This window comes from Phalangium opilio, unplaced genomic scaffold (assembly GCF_054372755.1).
Source record: "Phalangium opilio isolate 3A_F unplaced genomic scaffold, DU_Popi_V2 ptg000054l_1, whole genome shotgun sequence".
Taxonomy (NCBI): Eukaryota; Metazoa; Arthropoda; class Arachnida; order Opiliones; family Phalangiidae; genus Phalangium; species Phalangium opilio.
The window spans coordinates 6,316,312-6,336,762 of record NW_028324173.1 but is presented as its reverse complement, the minus strand read 5'-3'; the positions used below and the strand labels follow the sequence as shown (position 1 = coordinate 6,336,762).

Genomic DNA, 20,451 nt, shown 5'->3' with positions numbered 1-20,451 from the left:
AAAGCGTTTTACTAAGATGAAATTTAGTGTTAAGTTTCTTAAGACGTCCTTCCATCTTCCTTCTTTTAATAAAGGTAGATTCTGAATTATCGATAGGTCTTTTGTTAGAAATTTCGGAAGTAATTTTGGTGAGATGTTTTTCGTTTAGCGTCAAAATAATAAATGTCGATTCGACGGTGAGTTTGCGGTCCTGAATACTGAACCCCTCTTATATTCGAAGTTCCTTTTCTAGACCAGTAGTGAAGTAGAGTATTTTTGTTAGCAATATATCTATCACTTGGTCTTTCTTGAAACATGGAAAAATAGAGTATTTTTGGTTAATAAAATTTTACTTTATCAATGATAGGCACCCTCCCGCCCCCAAGATTAAGTACTTTATAGACTTTTAACGCTGTACACCCCTTTGATTTCAATTTGATGCCATGTTGACAATAAATAATTATCGGTCGTCTTTTACTGTAAATTCGTTTATTTTTTTGACACGTAGAGAAGAATATTATTTTTGGTTACTAATATTTCACTAGGCAATGATAGGAAACATATTATTTATGTCCAAAATCTCAGTTTCAGTAACTAGATGGAGTAATTCTTGACAATATTTTTACAATTCTTTTAGAATCTTATTTTAGAAGTTAGGTTGTAGTTGAAAACAAGGTGGTCAAGACCCAAATATTAAATTGAATAAAATTTTTTTTAAATTCAAAGATACTCAGATCTGTCACCAAAAACTTTCTATATCTATATTTCAGTAAAATCGTAACTTTAAAAAAACGAAATTTTATATTCATAAAAGGTCTTCTGATAAATGTATATAAAAGAACAGTGCTTATGGACATAAAACTAATCAAGGGAAATAACTTATTTAGGTATTCTTTAAGAAACCAATTGTAGACCACATGTCGAATGAAAAAATGAACGAGATCCTAATAATATATTTCCTAGATATTTGATAACTATTACGTAGTCTCACGAATTTTATATTATGGTAAATATCGTAGTTGAAAACAAAGTGGTCTAGACCCGAAATATTAGAATTAAGAGAAACGTATTTGAAAAAAATATTTTTACACTTCAGTTTTAAATTTTTCTTGGTAACTTAATTTATAAAGATAAAAAGGCTTTAAGTAGAAGTAGAATTTTTCTTTGCTAAAGTATCCTTAAATTTTTGAATTATTCACGCATGTCTAATATAATTCATAAGATAGTGTATTATGTCATTGGCATGATACTAGATTACGTACGAATGGCTCATCTTGCAAATAGATATTTCTTAATCTTAAAAAAATTTTCAAATATAGGTACAGTCATTCATTGAATAGTTAAGGTATTAGTATAAACAAATTTTAGATTTTTCATTATTTTTGTTATTTGTCTACTTAAAGTTTTACTTCTTTAAGAGGTACTCTAAAAATTCAAAATCATTGGTTTCTCGAAAATTAAAGATTATTTCGTCGATAGATACGCAATGTTTATATTAATAAAATATAAACGGTACACAAGAATAGTCATAACTTTAAAAAGAAAATAAGACATAAAAAGTTCTAAATTTTAAATTTAAAAATTAAGGCTAATTTTAGTTTACCAATTCGTTTTATCTCTTCCGTTAAATATTTCTATGCACGGAGAAAGATAGACAAATCAAAAGTACTACAATATTTGTCTCTTTCAAAGAAGGAATTTTTACAAAAAAATTAATGAATTTTGGAAGTTCATGTATGGGAAATAGTTTTGGAACGTATGCTAACTTCAAAATTTTCTATAACGACATTATCAACTATAAGGCATGAAAACCGTAAAAGATAAAGACGCCGCGAAGACTTCAATAGTTGTCTCTCTCGAAAATTAAGAACTTTCATGTGTGTTTCAAAAACATTCTTGGGAGAAAGAATGGAATTCAATTGAACGTAAGGGTTTTCATATCTTTAAGCAGTTAAAAACCAATCTTGGAAATTTATAATACATTTTAAAATACCTCTTTGACATACTATCATTGCAACTGTTCAATTCGTAAAACATTTTGCTAAAATAATTTTTCCCTATTATATTATAATTGGGAAAAGAGATATTTAATTTGATATATTTCTATAGACACGACACTTTTTCGAGCAATATTTCCTGCAAATATGATTATATAGTTGATATACTAAACGATTTCACGCGTAGTTCGTGGTATCGCGAGGCCGTTTTAAGTCAATTCAAACCTACAGAACATATTCTTATAGTAAAAAATTATTTTAAATTACCATTAAGGAATGAACTAGAGGTATTTATTAAGGGCTAATGAAATAGACGATCCAATTTTATAAATTTATGAGATATATGGCTTATGACGATGAAAAAGATCACCCTTAATAGACGTAATTAATATAGTATTTCACTGTCGGAGATTGCTAGTGAATTAGATGCACGGGGAATATTCGGGCACTAGAAAATGATTTAAATAAATGCTGTAGGAAAAATTGTCAAGGGCTTAACTTAAAAAATAAAAAAGGCGAAAATAATGACTCAAATTTGTTATGAATTCGGAGTTTGAGCGAACAAGGATTGTGTCAATAGTTAATTTTATTGTTTAATATAACAGTAACAATTTCGAAGAAACTAGACCTAGTTTATTTCTGATGAATGAAAAAAGTCATTATAGCTTTGTAATTAGCATGTTTTGATCACAAAACCTTTTGTTTAAAAATATAAAAATCACCTTGGGTTTCTCTTTAATATAATTCATAACTTAATCTTCATTAATGAAAGTCTCTCTTCGAAAAATTAACTTGATCAACTAAAATAAATTTGTAACATATACTTTTAAAAAGCTTTAAAAATTGCGAAAGTACACAATGACGTTTATTTTTCGTAACACTATAACTTTTTAGAAATAAAATTGTTATTCAGTTATACCATATATTTAAAATGGGCCTTAAAAACCGCTACATTTATTTTAAATTTATATCAAAGTTAATCGAAGTCGATTAAGTACCACACTATAAAAATAGTTACTTTTCTTCAAATCAGTTAAAAGATGTTCCCTAATTTCTGTTGTATAGTTTTTGGAGGTGAGCTATAACAATATTCCAGGTCTTCTAGATAAAATCTATAATTCAAACATTGTCATTCCATTTGCCCCACTAAATATACTTACAGTGTTACATTTCGCTATGTTAAATTGTCAATAAGAAATAAATTATCCTTAATTATTTCCTTTTCCTATTGTTATATATTAAAATAGTTTTGATAAATTGAAAAATATTTCATAACGTACCACAATTTTATTTATCCCAAACATATAAATGGATCATTTTGCGATCGTAACATATTTGGAAAAATACTGCTAAAGTTCTTCAAAGAAAAGATATTAAGAAAATTAGAGAATAAGGAAAAAATTATATTTACAACAATTACTTAAGAAGAAGTAATTTAAGAATAAAAAATGTTTACAAACTTTTCATTAACTCTATGTAAAACTGTTGTACAGTTTTGGTAAATAAGAACGAGGTACTGTACATACCTAAAATATTATATAATTTTAGTTAATAATAATCATCAAAGCTCTAAATTAAAAGTAAAATTATATCTTATTGATTTAAGAGACACTAAAATGTTTTTGGTAATTCCAAATTAATATTTTTCAAAGAGTGTTTCTTCAAATCGAATTTCTACGCAAAATTATAACTCTATAGAAGAAAATTTTAAAACCAATTAAGCATTATACTCAGAAAACAGTCTAAAAATTATCGGCTTTTCAAACGGTTCTAAAGTAAAAATCCATAAATATTAAAAACCCTTATGTTTAGATACTACCATATTTATACAAAATAAAGAGTTTCCTGAAAAAAGAAAAGGTGATTTAATACATTTACCGTGATAAACTATTTCAGATTTCTTTAAATTCATGTGCAGTTATATGTGGAGAAACGAACCATACTACCAAAATAAATCACGTCAACTGCTTACTTTACGTATTAGATCGGACACAATGGCTTACAAAATAAAGGGTAGGCTTGCCTTATTTTAACGTATATACATCCATGACTTTGCTGGCTAGGTATCTGAATATTTTCTTATGCTTTGATTATTTTGATCACTACAGTCTCCACTTCGAGCCTCGAAAGTTAAGAGCTTAGTTTTGCCAATTAAAAATTTTAGGTTCCAACGTGTTCAATATATTTTCTTACGGTTAGGGCGCATTTAGTAAATTAAATTTGAAATGGAAAACGTATTTTAAAGTCATTCTTGTTTGTAACCAAGGAGTTGTTTAACCAGCCCATGTCGGTATTCATGATAGGTTTACTCAGTTGAATAATAAAATGACTATTAGGTTATAAAATCAATGTTTTCAATTTAAAATATCGTAATTATTATTAAAATGGACCTTGGTAATGATTTTTTTCCAAGCTGGCTTGAAATTATACTGATTATACGGGAAATCGTTCCGTATTACGAATTCGTAAAGTTGATAAAAAAAATATCGCCGAAAGTTTTGTTTATTAGGTAGAGCATTTATAAAAAGATAATTGATATAGTGAAACATTTTTTACGTTAATAATGATGTTACGTATGTGGAATTAGAATGTTTTGCGTGAATTAAGAGGAAAATAGCCCTTAATTTATCTTACGAATAAAAATGGCATTAGAAGTAAATAACGATCTATTTCTCATACTTTTATTCACAATCAAATATCTCTTCTTATTTCGGATGAAAAAAAATGTAATGAATAATATAATGTGTCATTCAGTTACTCCTTCGAAATATTTATTAATCGAGAGATTACAACACTTTTTTTAAAACGTAATTGGGATCATACTCTCAATAAAGCTTTTGTTCTATCCTAAATTCTTGACTTTGCGGTTGGACAAAATTAAATTAGAAGCAAACTAGCTGACTAGTTATTAAAAAAATACTGAAATGCATATTTAGTGAATATTTGTATATTATAAGAGGTTTTTGTTCTTGTAAATCTATTTACTTGATATATGAAGGAAGTGCTCATGGCTATTAAAACTATATTTATACCCTTAACTTGCTAAATGCAACTAGGTCTATAAGAACTAAACTTTGGAAGACCCGTTGATGAAAACCTTAATATAAAACAATTGAAATACATAGGATCCGAGATTTTAAGTGTTAATCATATATAAAGTAATAAAAATGACCTTGAAATCGTCAACTTTCTTTCCCGCCGCCGATGGGCTGGCGATTCGCGATTTATACCGCGTCGCGGCAAGGACGCGTTCGCGATTTATACCGCGTCGCGGCAGGAACGCGTTCGTGATTTATACCGCGTCGCGGCACGGACGCGTTCGCGATTTATACCGCGTCGCGGCAGGGACGCGTTCGCGATTGATACCGCGCCACGAAACGGACGCGTGTATGTTTGGGATAAATAAAATTGTGGTACGTTATGTAATATTTTTCAATTTATCAAAACTTTTTTAATATATAACAATAGGAAAAGGAAATAATTAAGGATAATTTATTTCTTATTGACAATTTAACATAGCGAAATGTAACACTGTAAGTATATTTAGTGGGGCAAATGGAATGACAATGTTTGAATTATAGATTTTATCTAGAAGACCTGGAATATTGTTATAGCTCACCTCCAAAAACTATACAACAGAAATTAGGGAACATCTTTTAACTGATTTGAAGAAAAGTAACTATTTTTATAGTGTGGTACTTAATCGACTTCGATTAACTTTGATATAAATTTAAAATAAATGTAGCGGTTTTTAAGGCCCATTTTAAATATATGGTATAACTGAATAACAATTTTATTTCTAAAAAGTTATAGTGTTACGAAAAATAAACGTCATTGTGTACTTTCGCAATTTTTAAAGCTTTTTAAAAGTATATGTTACAAATTTATTTTAGTTGATCAAGTTAATTTTTCGAAGAGAGACTTTCATTAATGAAGATTAAGTTATGAATTATATTAAAGAGAAACCCAAGGTGATTTTTATATTTTTAAACAAAAGGTTTTGTGATCAAAACATGCTAATTACAAAGCTATAATGACTTTTTTCATTCATCAGAAATAAACTAGGTCTAGTTTCTTCGAAATTGTTACTGTTATATTAAACAATAAAATTAACTATTGACACAATCCTTGTTCGCTCAAACTCCGAATTCATAACAAATTTGAGTCATTATTTTCGCCTTTTTTATTTTTTAAGTTAAGCCCTTGACAATTTTTCCTACAGCATTTATTTAAATCATTTTCTAGTGCCCGAATATTCCCCGTGCATCTAATTCACTAGCAATCTCCGACAGTGAAATACTATATTAATTACGTCTATTAAGGGTGATCTTTTTCATCGTCATAAGCCATATATCTCATAAATTTATAAAATTGGATCGTCTATTTCATTAGCCCTTAATAAATACCTCTAGTTCATTCCTTAATGGTAATTTAAAATAATTTTTTACTATAAGAATATGTTCTGTAGGTTTGAATTGACTTAAAACGGCCTCGCGATACCACGAACTACGCGTGAAATCGTTTAGTATATCAACTATATAATCATATTTGCAGGAAATATTGCTCGAAAAAGTGTCGTGTCTATAGAAATATATCAAATTAAATATCTCTTTTCCCAATTATAATATAATAGGGAAAAATTATTTTAGCAAAATGTTTTACGAATTGAACAGTTGCAATGATAGTATGTCAAAGAGGTATTTTAAAATGTATTATAAATTTCCAAGATTGGTTTTTAACTGCTTAAAGATATGAAAACCCTTACGTTCAATTGAATTCCATTCTTTCTCCCAAGAATGTTTTTGAAACACACATGAAAGTTCTTAATTTTCGAGAGAGACAACTATTGAAGTCTTCGCGGCGTCTTTATCTTTTACGGTTTTCATGCCTTATAGTTGATAATGTCGTTATAGAAAATTTTGAAGTTAGCATACGTTCCAAAACTATTTCCCATACATGAACTTCCAAAATTCATTAATTTTTTTGTAAAAATTCCTTCTTTGAAAGAGACAAATATTGTAGTACTTTTGATTTGTCTATCTTTCTCCGTGCATAGAAATATTTAACGGAAGAGATAAAACGAATTGGTAAACTAAAATTAGCCTTAATTTTTAAATTTAAAATTTAGAACTTTTTATGTCTTATTTTCTTTTTAAAGTTATGACTATTCTTGTGTACCGTTTATATTTTATTAATATAAACATTGCGTATCTATCGACGAAATAATCTTTAATTTTCGAGAAACCAATGATTTTGAATTTTTAGAGTACCTCTTAAAGAAGTAAAACTTTAAGTAGACAAATAACAAAAATAATGAAAAATCTAAAATTTGTTTATACTAATACCTTAACTATTCAATGAATGACTGTACCTATATTTGAAAATTTTTTTAAGATTAAGAAATATCTATTTGCAAGATGAGCCATTCGTACGTAATCTAGTATCATGCCAATGACATAATACACTATCTTATGAATTATATTAGACATGCGTGAATAATTCAAAAATTTAAGGATACTTTAGCAAAGAAAAATTCTACTTCTACTTAAAGCCTTTTTATCTTTATAAATTAAGTTACCAAGAAAAATTTAAAACTGAAGTGTAAAAATATTTTTTTCAAATACGTTTCTCTTAATTCTAATATTTCGGGTCTAGACCACTTTGTTTTCAACTACGATATTTACCATAATATAAAATTCGTGAGACTACGTAATAGTTATCAAATATCTAGGAAATATATTATTAGGATCTCGTTCATTTTTTCATTCGACATGTGGTCTACAATTGGTTTCTTAAAGAATACCTAAATAAGTTATTTCCCTTGATTAGTTTTATGTCCATAAGCACTGTTCTTTTATATACATTTATCAGAAGACCTTTTATGAATATAAAATTTCGTTTTTTTAAAGTTACGATTTTACTGAAATATAGATATAGAAAGTTTTTGGTGACAGATCTGAGTATCTTTGAATTTAAAAAAAATTTTATTCAATTTAATATTTGGGTCTTGACCACCTTGTTTTCAACTACAACCTAACTTCTAAAATAAGATTCTAAAAGAATTGTAAAAATATTGTCAAGAATTACTCCATCTAGTTACTGAAACTGAGATTTTGGACATAAATAATATGTTTCCTATCATTGCCTAGTGAAATATTAGTAACCAAAAATAATATTCTTCTCTACGTGTCAAAAAAATAAACGAATTTACAGTAAAAGACGACCGATAATTATTTATTGTCAACATGGCATCAAATTGAAATCAAAGGGGTGTACAGCGTTAAAAGTCTATAAAGTACTTAATCTTGGGGGCGGGAGGGTGCCTATCATTGATAAAGTAAAATTTTATTAACCAAAAATACTCTATTTTTCCATGTTTCAAGAAAGACCAAGTGATAGATATATTGCTAACAAAAATACTCTACTTCACTACTGGTCTAGAAAAGGAACTTCGAATATAAGAGGGGTTCAGTATTCAGGACCGCAAACTCACCGTCGAATCGACATTTATTATTTTGACGCTAAACGAAAAACATCTCACCAAAATTACTTCCGAAATTTCTAACAAAAGACCTATCGATAATTCAGAATCTACCTTTATTAAAAGAAGGAAGATGGAAGGACGTCTTAAGAAACTTAACACTAAATTTCATCTTAGTAAAACGCTTTATCTTACATTCGGTCTCGTCTATGATATGGAAATTGAAATTTTTCTTAGAAGAAAAACTCATCTTAAAGGATTTTCTCTACCTCTCGAAACCTCGAAACCTGGAAACATTTTATGGAAAAATGGTCTGATATATATCAGTTAGTAACTTCGAATCCTGGTAAAAACACTAAAGAATTTTCCATTTTAGAGGATAAGACAGATCAGAGTTATATTAAAATTCACGCGTCTTTTGACGGTTTAATTTTTACTTTTCAAGACGTCGAAGATTTTAATTTTAAAATATTCCCGAAAGAAGTCCTAACTTTAAACAGACAAATACTTAAAATAACGAAACATTTAGAACTTTTAAAGTCTAATACTTCATCTATTCAATATATGGTTGAAACTGTATACGATATTCTTTTCAAACTTAACAAATATTTATTCAAAGACGAACCGTACATACGTATTCTCAAATCATTCTACGAAAACTTCGATGAATTATTAAATTATATTATGAATTATATTAGTCCTACGGAAATCATTCATAAATTTAAAGAAAACCTAGAAAATAAAAATTGTACGTGTACTTTAAAACCATTTAATCTTTATAGCGTAATAATTTCCCAACAAAAATATTTTAAAACTAAATTGGAAAAAGATTCGTAAATCTTATGAAAATATTTTTTTTTAAGTTAATATTAGGGTCCTGGTCATCTTGTTTTCCTACTACAACATATACTTTTAAATAAGATCCAAAAAGAACAAATCTAAGCTTTAAGAGGACCCCTCTCGACTCGATGGAAATAGTGTCTTTCCAAAAAGTCTTTTTAAATGTCTTTTTTATGTTATGTGTTGATTATATTATGCTTATTGTGTATATTTGTAACATTTAAATATTATTTCCGTTGTATTGGTATTTTTTCATATTATTATCAGTTTTCTTAAATCTTATAGGTTTTGATTTGTGGTAATAAAGCTTTTAAACTTTATTCAGGTCTGATAATTTTTTAGAACTAATATTAGGGTCTTAGGAAATCTTGTTTTTCAACTACAAACTACACTTTTGAATAAGATCCTTAAAGAACAAATCTAAGCTCAAAGAGTACTCTCGCGACTCGAAGGAAATCGTTCCTACGCAAATCATTCTTAAATTTAAAGAAACCTTAGGAAAGAAAAATTACGTGTGTACTTTAAAACCATTTAATCTTTATAGCTAAATAATTTCCCAACAAAAACATTTTAAAACTAAATTGGAAAAAGATATGTAAATTTTATGATAATAAATGTTTTTGAAAACTAATATTAGGGTCTTGATCATCTTGTTTTTCAACTACAATATACCTTTTTAAATAAGACCCGTAAAAAAGAAATATAAGCTTAAAGAGTTTTGGAAAAACTTATATTTTAAAGGATTGCATAAATTTTAAAAAAATCTTATTAAATGTCTTTTTTTACGTTATGTGTTGTTTATATTATGCCTATTGTTTCAGTAGTAAATATTTGTAACATTTAAATATTATTTCAGTTGTATTGGTACTTTTTTCACACTATTATCATCTCTCTTATACCATTAGTTATTAATTTGCGGTAATAAATTTTTGAAACTTTATTCATATCTGAAAATTTTCATGAAAATTTTTAAAAACTAATATTTGGGTCTTGGTCATCTTGTTTCCTACTACAACATACCCTTTTAAGTAAGATCCGAAAAGAAAAAATCTAAGCTTAAAGAGGCTCGACTCGAAGGAAATCCTTTTTTCCCTCAAATAAGGTTGACCATACCCCCATCTAGCGATGAAAAAATATCTTTCCCTATAAACCGAAAAAGATTTTCACCTCTGAAATATATTTTCCCTATAGTAGCAATAGGGGATGAAATGGGGGTCGCAGAAAATGTTCCGTTTCCCTCAAGTACGACAATGGGGGAGGGGGAGGAGGGGGGGGTTTCCCTGAAATAGAAATGGGGGTCGCAGGGGGGGTCGCAGAAGGGGGTCCTTTCCATATAATGCCCTCCTATTCTCTGCCGGTGTTGAAGGACAAGTAAGCCCCACACCTTTCATGTCCGTCATTGCTCTGCGCTTTTCTATTGGATCCCGTGGGGATAGGTTATACAGACACGATTGACGTATTCCGAAATCCGAATAGAGAAAAAAAAAACCTCGAGCAAAGTAAACAGAAAATGGAGGCTGCCAGCGGTGCTGAAACGGTTAGGAAATGGTTTTTAATTGTCATTAACAAGTTAGTTAAAGGTTTTGAACCTAACTTAATAGAATTAGAATACGTGTCTCTACGTGAAAATCGTTCTTTAATTGTTTCTAAATCGAATCAAGTGTAATATACTTATGATGTCGTGAGTTCCAAAAACCAAACCAAGGCTTAACGAAAAGGTAAAAGAGATAGATGGTAGAAAATATAGAGTATAAGATAAAATATTAAGTCCCGCCATGGTTTCCAGCCTCCCCCACCCATGAGGGGGTTTTGTCGACAATCACGCGCCTACCGGACGCCTTTGTAGGCCTTCTTATAGTAAATTCCTTCTTGGTGGGACAGATCGAGATCATGACCTTTTAAGCTGTCGTCTGCATCAGTTTCGGCTCCGAAATGGTCGGAAAGTGTGAGAACTTGGAACAGTTTGACGTTAACGACGTTTTTGAGGCGGAAATTTCTCTAACTGTAACTAAGTCTTTACCTTACCTTAGCTTAGTTTCTTGATCGTTTGTTTCGCCATACTTGCCTCCCCCTATAGCAGGTCCCTCCATTCCAATTGTATCTTAACTTAAATGTTCTCTTTAAAAATGTATATACTGTATATATTCTGTTATCTCTCATAGGAAACCCATGTTATTATCGCTGCTCACGCTTTAGCCACTCAGCTGGCTCTGTGGGCAATTGTATTGTATAAATAAATAAATAAATAAATAAAGTCGACGATTTAGAAGTTAGTGTAGCTCGAAATTCAGTATTGAACACGAATGCTATAATAATTTCGAGAAAAGATGACGTTACCTCCCCTTAAACCCTAAGCCTTTGCATAGGGATACTGATGTTTTGTTTTTGTAAAACTTTGGTAAAGAGTGGAAGGAATTAAATTTTTACTCCACACTTTGAGAATAGTAATATCGAGTTTTTAACGAAAAGCAAGTCTCGCCTTTTTTTTAGAAACGTAATCCTTGGTCTACTTGTTCAGACGACGCATCATGTTTACATTTGGGTTCACCGCGCATAGGTCGCGGGAGTCGAGGCGCAGGTCGCAAAATACGACAAATAATTTTTTTACCACCTACTAACACTAGTGCTTAGCCGTTAGGCCTTTAGCACCAGGAAGAATTGAGCGGGAGACCCTACGCGGCCCAGCACTGACGGGGGCCGCTAGGTCGTATGTGTAGAAGCAGGGAAGGATTGAGGTTTACTTGAGAGGTGACGGAAGGTGGAATTGGGGTAAGTCACCTCCGGCGGACACGGGACAGCCGGCACCTATAGGGTAGGGTCGCCGACATGTGACGTATTCCCTCAAACTTTGCCGCCCAGAAGCTTGGCTTACAGGAGTGCGCCACACTCCCGGCGACAAATAAATTATGCATGACGTCAACGGTGACGGTTTCTACACCGCCTCCACTTTCAGTCAGACACCCAGGCCCATAAAATGGCCTCTTAAGGATTCCAAGTAGTAAATCTATGTATTCCTGTGTCATCTTATAGTAAATGTCTTCTTGGGGAAATTCTGATCTGGGAGAGAGAGGTGAGGTCCTCGTAAACCAATGATAAACACTTATTTTTCAGCAGTCAGCTTATTGTGTTTCGAAGCAGAAAGATAGTAAAAGGCATTTTAATTAAAAATGCATAATTTTAATATTACATACAAGGAAATGTTTGGAATTCGACGTTTTAGAATTTTTTTACAGACATGAAACCGCGATATATAGTATATATTATGGCACTATTCTTGTTTATTTTTGTCCAAATACTTTAAAAACACTCGTAAGCAATTGCGACTTTGTCTTGTCGCCAATTATTTGGTAGGTGGCCGTCTCCAATACCTGTTCGTAATTGGCAGCCACAGTTAAAGATAGCGCATAATGGGGCTAATCACTCCGATTTCCTGTATGTTTCTTAAGGGTTAGTCGTATCTTACGTGTAATCGTTTTAGCACAGTTAAAGTCTGCGCATCGTGGGACTACTCACCCACGTTTGTGTCGCTCTATTACAATTACAACAGAAGTTAGGATTGTGCCGGGAGTGTGGCGCACTCCTGTAAGCCAAGCTACTGGGCGGCAAAGTTTGAGGGAATACGACACATGTCGGCGATCCTCCCCTATAGGTGCCGACTGCCCCGTGTCCGCCGGAGGTGACTTGACCCCCACACCCCTTCCGTCACCTCCCAAGTAAACCTCATTTCCTTCCCTGATTAGTCACATACTGAAACCTGACTAATCGCATCCTTGTCGCGGACCCTTAAGGGACCCAATTTACATTGAAACCTAATAAAAAAAAAAAAAAAAAGTTAGGATTGCGGGTAATCACATTAGCACAGTTAAATTTAGCGCGTCGAGGGGCTATTCACACAAATTTTCAGTACGCCTGTTAAGTATGGTACGATGCAGGTACTATTATGATCCCAACCCTTTGGCGCCATTTTCGAATGAATTAATGAAAGCCGCGATATAAGTTTGTGGGTGAAGCCAACGAATAAGCAGACGACGTTGCTCAATGAAGCATATATGAGAATGAGAGGATGATACCAGAGGTTTAAGCTACTTTCTTACACCTATGCTTACACTAATCAGTTTTTGAAGCTATTTCTACATTAGTACAAACTCACTCAATTATTTATCAACTTCTCCTTTTTATTTTATCAAGAAAGTGTGTACAAAGATATAGTCAGTTATGTTTATACTTCACACATTCAAACCCTCAATGTTTGAAGTTTAAAGAACATTTTTTTAGTGAAGATAAGAAAATTAGTATTATCGTTTCTACGACAGTTTTAGTGCAAAATATACTAGCACTACATAATTTTTAAATGTTATTTCAATACTTCAAAAACACTGTTTAGCAATCTCGACTTGATATTGTCATCAATTTCTTGGTACTCGACTGTCTTGAATACTTTTTGTTGATTAACAACCATGAACTTAAACCCAACTGTTTTTAAATCATCCAATTCGTACATCTCTGAGGTACTAAGTACACGACCAGCGTTATCCACATCAATATCTTGCCCAATTCTGTTGACACACATGTCTTTCAACTTGGGCAACTGGCAAAGATGGGCGGCTTCCAGTAGCTGAAATTTATTTTGCTTAGTATGGGGTGGTGTTTGTCCGGTGTAGATAAAGTGCAATAGATCTTTGACCACGCTGGCTTCAAACACATCAGTCCACTCGACGACGCTCGTACGTTGTTCTTTCATGTCCGATTGAAACATCGCCCGGAATTATTCAGACTCCGCGGCTATGATTACTTTGTGACAAGGGAATTCTTGTTCCTTTGTTTTGATCACCATGTCTGTTAGGATTGCTTGGTCCAGCATCGCCTTTTGTGGGTCAATTGGTTTGCGTTTATTTTCGTCGCACGAAGCAATGGTGAAGGAGATGTCGATAATTTGACGCTCGTGACCAAGGAAGTATACATTGGGGAAGTCAAATCTTTGGAAATTTGGTTGTGAAAGTAATCCCTTGCGGATCGTTAATTTCTCTTTGTTGTTGTAGACGTTTAATTTGAAAAAACATCTTTCGTATTTAATATTTCCATGTTGATTACAACCACTCATATTCAACGTATAAGAACTATGATACTCTCTTGTACAACAAGTAAATTCCCAGTGGTGATCTTCTTCGCCTTTTTGATCATACACTTTAATCTTTTCAATCCATTTTTTATTTTCCGAGGCTGTGTGGAATGTCTTTCGAAACTTTTGCTTACGTATCTTGAAAACTCTTTCAGCTGATTTTAGTTCCACGGACATATTTTTTTTCTTAATACCTAAATAATATTATAATATTAAATAAAAATATTTTCTGAACCATACAAGTTAGTTTCATCTTTGTAGAGATGAAATTCAATATCAAACAGTACAATTTTGAAGGAAAAAACAAACAAACAAATAAACAAATAGAGACCATTCAACAGATGGATACATGTAGAATGTTTCACGTTCTTTCGAAGGGAGTCCCAGTAGTGGCGGCTAAAACCAAACCAAAACTAAAACTAAACTTAAAACGAGTGAAATGAATTCATCAACGATTGTCTCATAGTCAATAATTCGGTTCCGTACTCGTTATATATACATTGTTTACACACTCGCAGGATCCATACCATTTACACAGGGAGGCCAGGCTTCAGGTGTTACACAGGGAGGCCAGGCTTCAGGTGTTACACAAGAAGGCCTGGCTTCAGGTGTTACACAAGAAGGCCAGGCTTCAGGTGTTACACAGGGAGGCCAGGCTTCAGGTGTTACACAGGGAGGCCAGGCTTCAGGTGTTACACAGGGAGGCCAGGCTTCAGGTGTTACACAAGAAGGCCAGGATTCAGGTGTTACACAGGGAGGCCAGGATTCAGGTGTTACACAGGGAGGCCAGGCTTCAGGTGTTACACAAGAAGGCCAGGATTCAGGTGTTACACAGGGAGGCCAGGCTTCAGGTGTTACACAGGGAGGCCAGGCTTCAGGTGTTACACAGGGAGGCCAGGCTTCAGGTGTTACACAAGGAGGCCTGACTCACCACCTGAGTCTGTGAGTCTAAAGCCAGGCCTCCTTTTGTAAATGGTATACCCCAATATCCACAGTGCAAATTGAAATAACCTGGCAACTAATGTATTTTCCAAGAACCCAGAGAAATGCCACGCTTATTTAGACCCCAAGCAACAAGACCTATCCTGGTACCTGGCCCGAGAAACTTCTAGAACACTTTTTTTTAACCTTTAAACTGACCAATCCGTATTTGGTCCCGGATTTAAATATTTTGCCTATTCGCTGATGAACATGAATCCGCCCGGCTACGTCATGAATATAGTCTACCATTCGCCAAACCACAGTCAATCATTAAACGTTATTATCCCAGAGGTCCTTGCGAGAAACTGAAAGTTATAAATACGAAGTACATCCTGTCCCACCCTCAGTCGATGCCTGAACTACTTAACAAAACCCTGTCGGCTCATCATTAAGAAATCCTTAGAAGTACGGAGTAATTTCTCAATCGAAACCATTATTTTTATTCGTATTGAATCCTTATTTTTCAGAGAGAATCTGATACAATTTTAAAATCTTAATTTTTCTATTTCTGAACATTATTATTTTAGTGTATAACTATAAAATTTTAACCTAACTATAAATACCCTTAAATTTAAATCTAAACTTTAAAGGCTGTAGGAAATACTCCAATTGAGGAGACATTCCATAGAGGTTAAAAATTATAAACCGTGAACCCTTAGATGTAAGTTTAATTTTTTGTTTAATTACCTATTTTTAACCCCTATAAAGTTTGTGAAAATTTATGAATAAGATTGAATATTATAAATTGGATTAGAATCTATTTTGACTTTCAATTGACACATACCCTCAAACGCGGTCACTTTTGATTCAGAAATTTTATAAGCCCCTCTTTCCCGCTAAAAGTCCTTAACTCTCCACAACTGACTGCATTCTAACATCTAGTCTAGCGTTTGCGAGGATGAATCATAAGTGAAAAGAGGTAGGTGTTTGTCTTGTATCCTAACCCCTCTAGTAAGACGTCGAACACCCAACCCCACCCCCATAAACAAACAAATGAAGAAGGTAGATAAAGGCTTATAGCCTACCTCTTTGATGACAGATGTGATATTTCGACAAGTAATATCTAACTGTTTCTGGTGGATTATATTTAACACAGAAAAAGAAACAAGAACAAGGATTTATTATGTGGACAAATTTACAAATCGAGAGTTCTATTTTGTGTTTCTCTCTAGACCGCTAAAATTCGACTGACTAGAGGTCCTCTTTTCGCGAAAGTTTTCTTTTGAGGTCTCCTTTTACCCTCCAACTACATCTCGGACCCCCTAAGGGCTTATTTACTGGTCAATCGCATCTTGCCCGGCTGTGCTGAGAGTCTTTTCGTTTTACTAAGAAGGCAAGGTGAATGTACTTTATAAATTCAAGGACACCTAAGAACTTTGATAGAATCACCAAATATCTTAAAGCAGAAGTCCATTAAATTAGCCTGGGAAGTAACCAAAAGCGGGGTTTGGAACTCCCCTCTCTTGTGTAGCAATACTGAAGAAGGGCGACACATTCGCCACCTCGCGGTAATTTTTCTTAGATCTCCGGTTTAAGTGCGACTCGTACGCCAAAATTTGCCCTATCGAGAGAAAAAAAAACTATTGGCCGAAAACGCCCCCTTCCACTGTAAAACCGAGCCCTCTTTAGCATAGGAGAAGGGATGGGGGTGTGAATTTTGGAACAGTCAAGGTCATTCAGTTTTTTATGACTCTTCATAAACCTATTGAAAAAAAATATTTAAAGGGAGGGTGAAGTAGAAAATCAAGTGATTTTTCATCGATTCTTCTACTAATTACAAGACCAGTCTGTATAGACAAACATTCAGGAAATACTTCCGAATGATTTTAAAATTCAAATTCGGTTAAGATTTAAAGGATAATTTTAAATAAGGACGTCCTACCAATCGCGTAACCCCCTGCCTTTTTATAATTAGTAGAAGAATCGATAAAAAAAACCACTTGATTTTCTACTTCACCCTCCCTTTAACAACCGTGGCCGTTCCTTTTTTTAATTTTTTATAAAGCAAACAATCTACCCTTTAGAGATCCAGGGTTCATGGGCTGAAGAAGTCAGGCCCCGCTCACGTCAAGAAAGATTTCCTAGAGAGGAGCTCGAGAATTCTAACTGTGTTAGGAAAGGGGGAAAAATTTAACCCCCTATCCATGGAGCTAGAAGGAGTTTTTATCCCAGCAGAGACGTACGCTATACCAGCCATTGTAATTGTTCACTTCCTAGGCTAATTTAATGGACTTCTGGTAACAAGTAAAATGAATATAACAATAATAATTGTCACAACAGGAATTGCATCTCTTCAAAATTATAGAACCAGGAATTAATAGAACAAATAACCTTAACATTTTTCTGAGAACGAAAAGACCAGGTTTATTTAAAAATGCCCGCCCATCGGGTTTTATTGGGTTTTTTACATTTAGTAGTTGCTTGAATTGTAGTAATTGTCAATACAAAATAGGGATGTCAACTTCCGGAAAAAAACCCGGTTTTCAGACAACCGATTATTTCAAACGGCCGGTTTAACCGATCCAAAAAAACTGGACAAAAACCAGTTTTTCAAAAAACCGGTTTTCTTATGGCCGTTTTTGCTAAATGTCGAAAAATGCTGTACTCTAACGTGAACTCGAAGATAGTCTACCGATAGGCCATGAATCGGACTGAAGTAAATACTAACCGTTCTCCGTTCCTGCTTCTAAAATTACATCAGTCCCTGTCTATACTTACCGAGGTTAAGGTAATAGTTAGTGTAGGGTGCTGTCTGTTAGCTGTAGCATATGGGCTAGCCATCACACCTTATGCAGTGTAAAGGCTTAGTGTGGACATAAAGCAAAGATTATAAATATTTATTGTTGAATATACACTTAAAGACTTTCAATAATATCTCTAAAATATCACTTATCATACTGTGTATCAATCGGACCTGCTCCCTAGCGTGATCTTAGAGAAGTTGGTAAATATTTTACGGCAGATAAAATAACTCTTAATTTAATGTTAACCTGACGTTTGAGTTTTTCCAATCAATGTTGAAATTAATGAAAATCATTTCCGAGTCTCACTATTACACTAACCCAAGGACAAAAAAGACCGACTTTGGACAACACAATCCTTTATCATTCCAGAATATGTTTATTTTTAGCACTGTCTGTGTACAAGCAATGTCTAAAGATAAGAAACTAAATAACAAAGACACTGCAGTCTTAGTGAATAATATACTAGTTTAAAATATTCTTTAAATTTTGTTTAAAAAAACTGCTTAGAATTCTCAACTTGATATTGACATCAATTTCTTGGTAAGCAGCCGTCTCTAATACTTGATTATTAGCAGCCACGAATTTCAAAGCAACAGTCTTCAAATGATTCAATTGGTAAATCTCCGAGGTTTCAAGTACACGACCAGCGTTGGCCACATCTATATCTTGCCCAATTCTTCTGGCGCACATCTCTTTCAGCTTGGATAATTGACAAAGATGGGCGGCTTCCAGTAATTTGAATTTATTTTGCTCAATATTGGGTGGTGTTTGACCGGTGTAGATAAAGTGCAATAGATCTTTGACCACGCTGGCTTCAAATACATCAGTCCACTCGACCACGCTCGTCCGTTTTTCTTTCATGTCCGACTGAATTATGGTCCGGAAATATTCAGATTCCGCTGCCAAGATTACTTTGTGGCAAGGGAATTTTTGATCTTTAGTTTTGATCACCATGTCAGTTAGGATAGCTTGGTCGAGCATATCCTTAGGTTCGAATGGTTTGCTTTTATTTTCGTCGCACGAAGCAATGGTGAAGGAGATGTCGATAGAACTCGAGTAATCCACGGTCCTTCGGTAACCCATGGTCTCTGGGTAACCATGATTAATACCAAGACAGTATACATCGGTAAAGTCGAAATCTCCGAAATTTGGTTTTCTTGTGGTTTCTTTGCGGATCGTTAACTTCCGGTTGTCGTTAGAGTAAACGTTAAATTTGCAATAACATCTTTCGTATTTAATATTTTTATTTTGAATGCCACTTCTCAAATTCAAAAAATATTTGTCACCATCCCTTTTTACCGAACAAGTAATTTCCCAGATGTGATCTTCTTCTCCTTGTTCATCATACGCTTTAATCATCACGACCCATGTACTATTCACAGATCTTTTCTTATCCCGAAACGTTTGTTTTCGTATCTTGAAAACTCTTTCTGCTGGATTTACTTCCACGGACATAATTAAAACTTACTCTTAAAACTCAAGACAAGAAGATTTAAAATTCAATTTCCTGAACTATAGAATGCGAGCGTAATTATTCACAGCAAACTATTGCACTTTTTTTACAAACCGTTGAAGTTCAATGTGAAATTGCATCTGACGCGACTATACAATATCAACGTCGACAAATATGAATAAACGTTATCTTATCGTGGTTTTACCTTTATTTCTCTCAAAAATAATAGTATATGGAAATGAAAAACCGCTTTTTCGCTTAATTAAACCCAAATCTTGGTTAATTATACGTAAACATGCAATCCTAAATATTTAGTAAATGGCAATGTTTATTAAGTTACAGTGATTCTTATTAACTACAGAAAGTAATTCCAGGAGTTTACTAAGAGAAAGCCTTTATACTATGACTGTACACAAGGGGGTGAAAATTGTTTCCCCTTCTTAGGTCGGGAGCGATAAGATAAAAAATGGTATTGAATATATGAGGGATAGATTTATTTTTTCAAGACGGAAGGGTAACAGGGTTATTTGGATGCGCGTCCAAGTCTACGACCCCCTTACCCGTGACGGAGGAATATGAAAGAAGAGGCGGGTCTTATTTTCGTTATTTCGTTGTATGCATATCCGGGTCAAATAAACGTCGTCTGCCCCTTCGTCTGCCAAGTTGGAATGGGCTCGGATTGTAATTTTTGAAAGAACATAGTTTAAAAATGGAAGTTAAACAAGACATAGGGCTTGCAACTGACAAAAAACGGAGAAGACCCAAGAAAATTAAAAGTGAGTTAGAATTAAGTAATGAAATCAAAAAATCTTCGTAGATATTACAACACGAACAGGTTTTAACCAAACACTAAGCTC

The 20,451-nt window shown here is 33.2% G+C and overlaps 1 protein-coding gene across 1 annotated transcript; it reads right to left on the bottom strand.

The window, feature by feature from the left end:
- Positions 1 to 13,451: 13,451 nt before the first annotated feature.
- Positions 13,452 to 16,558, bottom strand: LOC149672204 (speckle-type POZ protein-like). Its single transcript, XM_089840510.1, has 2 exons — positions 16,423 to 16,558; positions 13,452 to 14,610 (listed from the first exon to the last, which is right to left on the bottom strand). Exon 2 carries the CDS (start codon positions 14,051 to 14,053, stop codon positions 13,652 to 13,654), a length of 402 nt encoding a protein of 133 aa, XP_089696636.1. The 5' UTR covers positions 14,054 to 14,610; positions 16,423 to 16,558; the 3' UTR covers positions 13,452 to 13,651.
- Positions 16,559 to 20,451: the final 3,893 nt, after the last annotated feature.